The sequence below is a fragment of the Sturnus vulgaris genome, chromosome 9 (genome assembly GCF_052056855.1).
Source record: "Sturnus vulgaris isolate bStuVul1 chromosome 9, bStuVul1.hap1, whole genome shotgun sequence".
Classification (NCBI taxonomy): domain Eukaryota; kingdom Metazoa; phylum Chordata; class Aves; order Passeriformes; family Sturnidae; genus Sturnus; species Sturnus vulgaris.
The window spans coordinates 22,924,288-22,935,784 of NC_142251.1; the positions used below are offsets into that span (position 1 = coordinate 22,924,288).

An 11,497-nucleotide genomic window follows, 5' to 3' on the forward strand; every position below is an offset into this window, starting at 1 on the left:
TGGAAATTTCACTGGTGCAGTAATATATTGTTGTCACACAACTGTCACTATTGCAAACAGCATTCTTCACTCTGATTAGATATTGTAGAATTCTATTAAAAGCAGATGTTTGTGGGGGACAGTAATGTCTGATCTAGAGAGGTGTAGAAAGGGAGGCTTGGGCTGTGGATTTCAAAACTGACTGGTTTTGGGGAGCTTGATAATTTCTCTGTTTTGTAAACATTGCAAGACAGTGATGGAACAACAGGATGTTGTAAGGGTGAATTTAGAAATTATGACCTGACATTTTAAGGGAAATGGTCTGTGAGTTTTTTCTTCCTATCAAGGGAGGAATACATACAAGCATGCATCTCCTCTGGCATTGTGTTCATCTAGGTTGTGTTCATCACAGCATCCCTGTGCATTCTGTTCTCTTCTGCATTTTCAGAATTACATTTTCTTAGAGAAAGGCCAAGATAATGCAAACTGTAAAATTATACCCTCCCATTCCCAAATTTAAGCTTTGTATCTCTAATTATGCTAAATCAACTGATAACTATTAGTCAGTGAGGTGACTGTAAATAAAGTTCATTTTTTGTTTTGGTTTTGTTTAAAAAAATGCTTGGAAGAGGCTTGCTGTATTCAACACAACTCAGACAGATAATACTAATGGTGGCTATGTTGTTCATGTATGAAACTCCAAAATCATGAATATCCATAGCATGCAACTGCCTGGTTTACTCAGGGGCTAGGCTGGAGGATGGGGGAATTGTCTATCTCCTCTGATTTCAGCCAAGGTAAATAATCTGATAACAGAATGCCCTTTAAACCTGGGACTCTGGAGGTTGTGAAGGGAACAGTGATCAGCAAGTTTAAATTGTTCCATAAGCTCGTTGCCTGATTTCACTGTAAAATGATAAATTACAGATGGCAAAGTGTAAGAATCCTGCCAGTCTAGTGCTAAGGTCTTTGCAGAACTAATAGAAATGAAAATAGTTTTTCTAGTGAATTAACTTGTGACAAAATACCATAGACATTAAGGCATTTGTTGAATACCTTTAAAAATTCAGTTAATTATTTACAAAAGTAATACTTAGGGAGTTTTCAGAGGTGGTGGAAACTGTACATGGAGAGAGTAATGAAGATGAGATTTAAAAGCTATTTTATCTTCTTAGTTATGGTGTGTTCAGGCAAACTCTTTGCAGAAGGTAAATACACTGAATTCTATTGTTCATTTGAATCTAGAATATGCAATCTTGGTAACTTAAGTGCATTGTCTTTCGTCTCTTTACTGAGTAAACCCTGGTTTATAAATTTAAATGCAATTCTGTTTTGACATGGCTGATGATCACAATTCAGCTGTTGCTGATTCCTGTCGAAGCCGCAAGTTGTAATATTGAAATGTTCGACTTCAGTTCAGAAGAAATTTCTTTAGAAATGTCTTTGAGCTGTTTCGAGGCACTTACACAAATTGAAACTTGTACTATTAAAACATTTTATATATTGAAGTGTCTTGGGATTGAAATATTTTCACTTTGTTACTAAGCAAAATCGTGGAAGTTAACTGGAACCTGCAGAAGTTAATCTGGGGTGGTCCTGCATTTTCTATCCCTATTTTCAGCACTGATGTCTTCTTTTGGTTGTTGTTTTTAGTTTTTTTGTTTTGATTTTGTTATTTTGAGGTTTCTTTAAGTAACCTAATGTCATATTCAGCACTACTCTTTAAAAAGGTTTTCTCCTATTATTGGGGGATTGTTGGGTTTGGTTTTTTTTTAAATTGCCATTCTGCTTGTTTTTTCCTTAATCTCTGTTTCTTTTTTTTCTTTTCTGTCAACTGTTCTTAAATTCCTTTTCTTAAGCAAGCCTAACTCCTGTATTGCCTCCTAGCAGCTTGTTCTACTTTTCTGGTTACATTTTCTGAATTGAGGAGCTGAGGCACTGCTCACTGAATTTTACAGTAGGTGTGTTTGTGCAGCAAAGGGTTCTCATGCTCCTGAGCAAAAGAGAGTAAAGTAAAGGTGTCCTGCATCAGTTCTGCCCAGTTCACATTAGGAAGTTTTATTCTACAGCTGATATTCTTGTGAACCCTAAGAGCAAAAGCTGATAAAATTGTAGTATGTCTTCATTTCAGCAGGTCCTAAAAGGCCCTTCATGCTTGTAAGTATTCAGAATTTTGTTCTTGTTTGAAAGCCTGGATCAGTCAAGCTAAGATTAGATAAATTAATGAAAAAACATTAATATCTGAGCTGAAATTTTTAGTGGGAAATATATTGATCTTTTTGCAGATACATCTTGTGATTTGCCGCAGATAGAAAATGGAAATCTTGCCCAGTACTATTACAGTTTCAAAAGTTACTATTTCCCTATGCAAAAAGGAAAAAAGCTCTCCTATTCTTGTGTGGTTGGTCACACAACTGAAAGTGGGACTCAAGAGGGAAGAATAACTTGTACAGCCAAAGGATGGTCTCCATTGCCACGATGCTACAGTGAGTTAGCTTTATTCATCTCCTCATTGCTTCCAGCAGGAACATTACCCAGGCTGGTTTTCCTGGGACATAGAGGAAAAGAAGCTGCATTACAGAAGGGATAACATGTACACGGTGCAATCAATTATTCATGCTGAGACTATTCATACATAGGTTTATGTATGGACTATTACAATAATGCATATTTTAAGGGCATGTACCCATTTGTATTTTTTTATATGAACATAAAGTTTTCCAGTTTTCTTGGACTGGGAAAACTATTAGTTTTCCCTTAGAGGTATAACTTCTTGAGTCTCCCTAGCCCTAGATTCCTTGGCTGTATTCCATGTGGTTATTGGTGGTTTGATGTATTGTTTGATGATTGGAGCTGAGTTCAATAGGTCGAGAAAATCAGATCAGTATAGCTACAGTATTCCATTCTTTCCTTCTGACCAAGCTGTCTTGTTTCCTTCAGGAAAATGCACCAAGCCTCATTTGGAAAATGGCTCTTTTTACAGTACAGAAATGGACTTTAAAATCCATGAGAAATTGCAATACAAATGTAACCCAGGCTACCACACCCCAAGTGGTGCTACTGAAGATACAGTGCAGTGTCAGCCACAAGGATGGTCCTTCCAGCCGAGCTGTACTAAAAAACTTGGTAGTATTCTGCATTTTTCTCCTTCCTAATCTATTGCAGATGTATATAACCCCACTGTCCTTGCTGTACTTGTAGGCCCGAACTGCCTCTGACAGGCTGTTATTTGAGTACTCCTAAAGCAGGTTCTCAGCTGTACCTCTGGGGAAAAACTTGTCAGGTTTCACATGCTGCGGGTTTTGTGCATTTGCAATGGTATGGAAAATGATACATGTAAAATGAATCTGTAGAGATGAAATCACACTGTGTCAAGTAAATCCATTGCCATACAAACTTTCTGTTCCAAACGACGAGCGGAAAACTTGTGCCAACAACTGCACTTGTAGTTATTCCTTATTTACCAAGATTTTGCCTGGGCTATGGTTGCTTTTAAGGCGTGTCTAAGGGGAAACTTCGGAGTAGTCACCACAAAAAGAGCAGTTAACATCACGGCTGTGTTTTGTTTGTTTGAGAGTCGTGCCGGGTGCCCAGGTTACAGCACGGCAGCTACTCCGGGGCGGAGCAGGAGGTGCGGCTGAACGGGACGCTGCGGTACCGCTGCGAGCACGGCTTCCGAAGCGCCGAGGGGAGCGCCGCCGCCACCGCGCTGTGCCTCGCACACGGCTGGCACCGCGTCCCCAGCTGCACCAGTACGTCACTGAAAAATGCTTTATTCTACACGCCAAAGGGGCTTCTTCCATCAGCTGGTGGAGGGAGCCCTCCTCAGCTGGTTTTCACTGCTGTGTTTTCCTCCCAGGGATAACTTGTCCCACTTTGAGTGAAGTGGCTCATGGAGGTTTCTATCCTGTGAAGAAGATCTATGAAGAAGGAGATGTAGTTCACTTTTTCTGTGACAAACATTATTCTCTCACTGGATTTGACTTAATTCAATGCTATAATTTTGGGTGGTATCCAGACCCTCCAGTGTGTGAAGGTACCCTGCTTTTATAGTTTTACTGTGTCAAATTCTTAGAGAGAAGCTCACACCTTCTTTCAAGAAATGCTTTATAAATACAAAGTAAAAATACGGGATTTGTACCAGTTTGTAGCCTATTGTAAATCAAGTGATAGTCAAAGGGCAGGGAGCCAAGGTAGCAGGAAGGGAGGCAGTAGTAATTGGAACTACATTTCAGTGAACCCTAACAGCAGAGCAGATACTGTCTCTTACTGTTCTCCAAGTTGTATCCTGGAGAAGCAGGAATCAACAGTTACAGGGAATTTTTTAGACCCTGAAGCTCAATAAACTGTGTTCAGAATACATGAAGATTTAACCAGGCCTGCTTAATCCTGCCTCATGAGATGGGGATGTACCTCTTGAGAGGGATTAAAAATAAAATTTGTAACAAGGTCTTCCTTAGCTTGTGGTACTTTTCAGAGTTGTACAGCTTCCTTAAACTTTGTTTGTTTTGAACAGAATTAATTAAAAGATTGTCCTGAGGACAGAAACACGCCTTTAGCAATTGCTATCACTTCCCCAGTCAGTGAGGGATAATGGAAAGTCTCAGTAAAGAAAGGTCCAAAAGAATGAAAGGTGAACCAGTTGAGATACAGAGAAGAAAGCAGCACAAAACAACCTTTACTACAGCTTAGACTCAGCCCTGTGTTTATTCTCATGACACAGCAGGAACTTTTCTTGAGTGAGTGCAGAGAAGGTGGAGATGCTCAGGAGGAGCCTGAAAACAAGGCCTAAATCTACTTTTGAGGATACAGTAATCACAAACCTAATTTAGAGACAGGAAATGGACTATGATTATTGCTTCTTCTGTAGCACTAGAATTAATACATAATCTGTTTTAAATATTATATGAATGGAGAGTATGGGAAATCTCTATTTCCTGGAGTCCTATAAAGAACATTTTATTAAGTCTCTGTGGAGAAATTACAAATTTGTTTATAGCAGTGACATAGTACTTCTATTTTACATTTGTGGAATGCAAAATCACTTGTTCAGGTCTCCCATTGTATTAAGAAAATTTTATTTAGAAATTAGTCTGGCTTAGCCAAAAAAGCCTTTTGAGTGATAGGCTTACACTGTGTATGGTGAGCTTAATTGTGTACGTGGTTTTGGTAAGGGAGATAACGATAAAAAAAAATTTATTTTCAGATGTAAAACATAAATGTCCTCCACCACCACTCCCTCATGGCCATATCAGCACAGCCAGAAGAACATATCATAATGGAGACAAAGTTCATGTACAGTGTACCTTGGGAAGGAGAGGCTCTGAGGAAATCCAGTGTGAAGGAGGAAAATGGACATCACCCTCTGTCTGTATTGGTGAGTACTTCTGTGAAGGCTGACAACTGAACTGAAATGATTCTTCAATCCTTAATTTTCTGGAGAGTCTCAGTTTCTGTATGTGCAAAATTGTTACCATTCCTCTCCTAAAAGGCTTGAGAGGCAAAGTGCTGCATATTTTGCAGGCAATCCTTGGTTCCCAGATTAAAAAGGATGAGCTAGGTGAATTCAGCTGCCACCTATGACATCTTCTGTGGAAAACTGGGATTATTAAATTTTACAAGGCATCATGTCTGTCTGTTTTAGTATTTAAAATTAGCTGTTTCTGTGAAAACTAGTTCTGAGTCTCTGCTGTGGTTACAGGAACTGTGGATAAACAGGAATCTGGGGCATCACCACCACTCGAGGCAGATGCAGAAATAAGGGCAAGCCAAACACATCACAATGAAGATATGAGTAGGTGAACATTGCTCTTCTATTTAAAAGGGACTCTCCAATCCAATTATAAGCATTTTATGACTACTTTTATTCTTTTGCTATAGGGCAGTTCCTTATTCTTGAGAATGTTTGCACGAGCTGCAGATGTCAACGTACCCAAAAATAAGAGGCCATTTTTGTGTATTTCTAAATGACACAATACAATTACAATAAGCCTGCTCTGAATTTGTAATTTTATTTCATACAGAGCACTTACTTTCAGTCATTTTGTACCCTTCAATATTATTTGGACATGCAAGTTCATGAGTATTTTGTTGTTCCTTTGATTAATATTTCCAAAGAGGGTTCTTCTGGTTTTTTTTGAACCACACATAGATGAAACATTTCAAGTAACAAATGAGATGGTCTAGGTCACATAAAAAGAACTAATATGTATTGAGTGTAAACCAGCAAGGTCAAAAGTAGGCATAGATGTAGAGGGAAATAAAATGCATGTCTGCAATTCAGAAAGGCAAGTGTAGAATTTCTGAAAATGAAATTTGGAAAAGGAATTATATTGGTTTAGATTTTGTTTGCAAGTTTTTTTACTCAGTCTAGTATTGCTCTAATCCTTTCACCAGTGTTAACAATGTTGTACTCTAATCAAGATCTAATTGCCTCTCTATCTCATATCAGAAATGCAGCAAGACTGTGCCTCTCCACCTGTGATTAAAAATGGGGGTGTCCTGGGCCCATTATTGGCAAGTTACAAAAATGGTTCCTGGGTAGAATATGTTTGTCAGCATTACCACTTTTTGGATGGGCCCAGCACTGTTTATTGTGACCATGGAAACTGGACAGAGCAACCAACATGCTTAGGTGAGTGTTGGAAGGAAAAGCAAGGTTTATCATATGTAATATAAAAAGGGAAAATTAGAAGGAACCTCTAAATAATGTTTTCGTTACCATCTTTTCTCTTTTATTGGAGCTAAAAAAGATTCCAGAAACATGAGGATGAACAAAATTAGATTTTTAGCAGGCCTCTCCTGCTGGGTATCCTCTGGCCTGTTCTTAAAACCACACAATTAAATAGATTCCTCTGTTTCCTGAGTGAGCTATTCTAGTATACAGCTATCCCTGTTTCCTGGGAGGATTCTCCAATTTCTTTCCTCCATATTGTCCATTCACTTTAATTTCTTCCTGTCTTTCAGTAGATGATTAGAAGGAATGGTGTGGCCATTCCCAAAATGGCTTTTAGATATAATTTACAAGAATTAGCAATGACTTCATGGACTTTTGTTTTTAAACTTTCAGGCCTTTTTTTTTTTTTTTTTTTAATTGTGTCTTTATATCTGTTGTTTCATCCTGGCCTGGACTTTCAAATTTTTCTGTGGTGCTTTTATGTATGCTGCTCAAAACAATGTATAGAACTCCCACTAGAAAATTACCAATGCTAGTAGGAATACAAACAAGTGTTGTTTGTTTATCTTTCCTTCCTTCCTCTAATGAAATAATTCAATTTTACTAACATCGTTTGTTAAATTGGCTCACCTTTCAGTTTGTAATCTACCATGAAAATGAAAATACACAATCAGTTCAGTTTTAATTGCATATTTCTAAATGAACAGAAGTTACCTCTTCTAGACTGAAAGGTCCAGGTCTTCATCTTTGGATCTGATTACCTGAATTTAACAAATCCTGTGAAATAATGAAATCTCATTTCCTGTGAGCATTATTTGTCTCTTAAGTATCCCAATAAGCTCATCATCCTTTGCGTGTTTTCTGAGATTTCTTTTCCGTGCTCACCTAATCATACCAGAAAGAGCACACACTGATGTTAGCTTTGGGAAAATTCCATGTGAATTTGGTGTTACACTGCTGTCACCAGACTGCCAGTAACCGAGTTCTCCTTGCCTTTCCCTCAGCAAAGCATCACTAAGGGCCTTTATCAGCCAATGATTCCCATGGAACTTGTAGAAATTTATTTTTGTAGGTGACCCTCTGTTATGCTTTAGTGATGTTGAGCAGTGGTTTTGGAAGTACACAAGGTTAATCATCTAATGCAAAGCTACACTCCTCCATGTGATCCTGGCACTGAGTTTTAAGAACTTGTCAGATCCATTCCTTTTGCATGTGCTTGGTTTTTGTTGTCACTTCAGACCATTTCTTTCCATTTGCATTCTTTTATACATCTGTAGTTCTTTGTCTTGCAAGATTCAGAAGCATTTTAAAACTACTGATTTGGGGTTCTCTTTCTTCACCCCTACAAAAGGGAGCTAAGAAATCATTTAAGGTGGCTTTTTACCAAAATACACTTTTATTTGCTAGAACCATGTATTCTTAATGTAACTGATATGGACAGCAACAACTTAACATTGAAATGGAGACGGGAAGAATTAATTTTCCTACATGGAGATCTCATCGAGTTTGAATGTAAACAGGGATATGGTTTTCTCCAGACTGCCATTCCATCTCCTGGGAGGACACAGTGTGACCATGGCAGACTGAAATATCCAAAATGTGTTATTCAAGGTAAAGCAGTAATTTTTTATTGTGTTTTTAGTTAATCCATCTTAGACCTATTTAGAAATTATTTGCTTTGCTTTTTTTGGGCCTGGACTCTGTTGTAAATAATCAGTGCTTAGGCTTCAACAAGACAGATGCACAAGGCAACTGTATTGTTGAATATAGCCAAGTTTGGAGAAATGATACACCTTCCTTTGCTTGGCAAGGCTGTAGAAGGGAAGGGGAAGCTCTTCTCTGAGCCCAGGAAACTGAAAGCTCTGTAGAGAGAGAGCTGTAAAAAGAAAACCTTCATGTTAATTTAATTTATGATAAAGGTGTCAGTTTATTAGTTTATTATTCTTAAACGTTTTTATTGTTATTGCAGCTGCTGCAGAAAAATGTGGCTCTCCACCCTCTATTGCAAATGGAGCTCTTACTCTCCCAGCACTGCCCCAGTATGACAGTGGCTCTTCAGTTCAGTATATTTGCTCTGATTATCACTTTTTGCAAGGCTCCGAGAGAATCTACTGCTCCGAAGGACAATGGACTTCACCACCAGTTTGTATAGGTAGGTGTGATAAATAAGCACTTAATTTCTCTGTATTTCCTTGAGTTCACAGCCTCAAGGAGCAGCCTGGTAGTGACCTGCAAGGGCCATCTAGTCCAATCCCCTGCAATGAGCAGGGCTGCTCAGAGCCCTGTCCAGCCTGGCCTTGGCTGTTCCCAGGAATGGGGCAACCACTGCCTTTCTGGGAAAGGGGAGAACAGGGAAAACTGTTCCAGTGTTTTACCACTCTCACTGGTGGTAGTGTCTTCCCTGTATCTAGGCTGAATCTATGCTCTCTTAGTTTAACACACCATTATCCCCTGTCCTATTGCTCCAGACCCTACTGAAAAGTCTGTCTTCATCTTTCTTACAAGCCTCTTTCAGGTTCTGGAAGGGTGCAGTGAGGTCTCCCTGGATCCTTCTTTTGCCCTGGCTGAACAACCCCAATTCTCTCTAAAATCAGATACAATTCACAATAGAACTTTTAAATCTCAATTTCAGGGTCTTCAGTGACATATGAAAGTTTTAATAGAAGCCAGTTAAGCTCCTCTGGTGTTTTTTTTATTTCCTTAACTATGATAGGCCTGCAGTATAATAAGACAATAGGAAATAATTTACAGTTTTAGTCTAGCCTGCTCAAAATATTCTGTTCCAAAAAGAATCAATTTATTGGCACTGATCAAGTTTCTTTTTTTTAGAGCCGTGCACTTTATCAAAAACTGAAATGGAGAAAAATAATGTGCTGCTGCAAGCATTCTATGCAGACCAAGTTTACTTTTACCACGGGGATTATGTTGGATTTTACTGCAAACAGAACCATTTTGGAGCAGAATCTGGCACAACTTTATTTCAAGTACAGTGTAATAACGGACAGCTGGCATATCCAAGGTGTGTTGAAAGAGGAAAGCAAGTATGGACTTGAGGAAAACCTGTAGGAAAGGTATGTACCTGTTCTTTATTTCTTATTAACAGGTGCATTAGGGTGGCCTCGTGTTCTCCAGGTCACTCCACTCAGTTCTGGGAAATGAGTGCTGAGTCTGAGCTGGAGGGGGACAGAAGGGAAAGGCCTTTGTGGGATGAGGATGAGCAGTGCAGCACAGGGATGCACTATTGGCATACACATGGAGGAAGCTGGAGGAAAGAGTTGTACATCTTAACAGCAATCATGTCTCCCCAGGTAAAGAGCCTTGGAAGGACTGAGCTTGAGGAACAACAGAAAACAGCAAGTATAAAAAAAGTTTTTAAGGGATCTGTAAAACTACTTAAAAAGTATACAAATTTACTGAGAAGTTAATAATTATTTTAAGAATATTAAAATCCAAGTACTTAGTATGATTTCCTATGACACTTAAATACTGAATTCTTAAGGTTCTGCCTGAGAACAAGTGTGTCTACATCTCTGAAGAAAATCCAGGAATATGGACAATGTTTGCTTTGCATCCATTTTAGTCTGTTTTAATAAAAAAGCCACTCTAAGGGTGTCTCCTGTCTTTTATGTCTCATCTGTCTGTGAAATCATGGCATGTATGGTGCTCTGTATGGATTTCCAAGGGTTACATGAATGAATAAGACAGAAAAAGAAATGAAAGCATTCAGGAATAGAGAAATTCTGCTTATTTAGTCAAAACCCAGTCGACCAAGAGGTAGAAAAAAAGGTTGATAAAAATACTTTACACAATGTATATAACAGCAATAACCTTCCTCTTACAGAGCAAACAGAGGCAAATGGAGCAAAAGGGACTAAAAGGCCCTTGCTAGAACAGCTGTTGGAAACAGAATTCATTTACCCCCATCACTTCCTCTGGATGTGCACAAAACCCTGGCTGTGACTGTGAGCACAGGACAGAACAGTTCAACAAGATGAACTCTGAGGCAAAGAATGCATCAAATACTCGACCTTCATGTGGGGCTGCTGCCACTAACTCACCTACCTGTTTTAGTGACATGCCACATCTTCTTATTGATTGTTTTAATCCTAGTGTACCTTATGTCCCTTGTAAGTGCCACTCTGATCTTCCTCTTTTCTAACATTATCCATACATGCCACATCAATGCCATGGACAGCTCATCTTGGAGCCTGTTTATGCCTCAATCCCCTGTACATTGATTTCTGCTTCAGAGATCTCTGTGAAGTCTCTGATGAGATAAGCCAGTCCAGTTAGATGTGGTTTTCCTCCTGAAGATGAGAACTGAAGACTATTGAGCTTGCAGGATTCTATGCTTCAAGACCTCTAAGCTTTTCTGGACTCATATGACTCCCACACACTCTCATCTCCTCTTCTCCTAAATAAGTCAAAGTCTGCTCACCTAAGGTGTATGATTTGTACTCTGGTACCTGTTTTTTTCTCTCCCTTCTGAAGCAGGGAGTGCATTAGCACATGGCTACCACAGCCAGGCTGCCACTGATTTCCACAAGCACTTTCTCCTTGTTTGGGAAGGGCAGATGGGGCAGCACAGACTGCTCCATCCAGGACCTGGACCAGGAACTAGTCCCCACTTTCACCTAGATATCCCAATTACTTACACCCCAACATCTTGCCTTTGCAGGCAAGATCTGGCTCAAGTCCCCCCAGAAGAACTGGTTCTGGCTAGAGACTTCCTCAAGCTGTTCAAAGGAGACTCCACTTACTTGTTCTTTCTGCTCAGGCACTCAGGACACTCACCCCAGGCTCATTTCCAAGCAAGAGCATGGAGAAGAAGGTAGGAATAGA

At 39.3% G+C, this 11,497-nt stretch overlaps 1 protein-coding gene across 1 annotated transcript; it reads left to right on the forward strand.

The window, feature by feature from the left end:
* Positions 1–138: 138 nt before the first annotated feature.
* LOC106858915 (coagulation factor XIII B chain) lies at positions 139–10,262 on the forward strand. The gene is made up of 12 exons (XM_014885842.2): positions 139–1,187; positions 2,265–2,465; positions 2,920–3,105; positions 3,555–3,731; positions 3,839–4,015; positions 5,186–5,356; positions 5,681–5,773; positions 6,431–6,613; positions 8,063–8,266; positions 8,625–8,807; positions 9,485–9,726; positions 9,964–10,262. The coding sequence occupies exons 1-11, from the start codon at positions 1,106–1,108 to the stop codon at positions 9,706–9,708; spliced, it is 1,881 nt and encodes a 626-aa protein (XP_014741328.2). The 5' UTR covers positions 139–1,105; the 3' UTR covers positions 9,709–9,726; positions 9,964–10,262.
* The last annotated feature ends 1,235 nt before the right edge of the window (positions 10,263–11,497 follow it).

Coding starts and splice junctions, on each gene's coding strand:
- LOC106858915 (XM_014885842.2), top strand. CDS start 1,106: ATGGAGAGAGTAATGAAGATGAGATTTAAAAGCTATTTTATCTTCTTA. Junction 3,106..3,554: donor GAGCTGTACTAAAAAACTTG/GTAGTATTCTGC, acceptor TGTTTGTTTGAG/AGTCGTGCCGGGTGCCCAGG. Junction 6,614..8,062: donor AGAGCAACCAACATGCTTAG/GTGAGTGTTGGA, acceptor TTTATTTGCTAG/AACCATGTATTCTTAATGTA.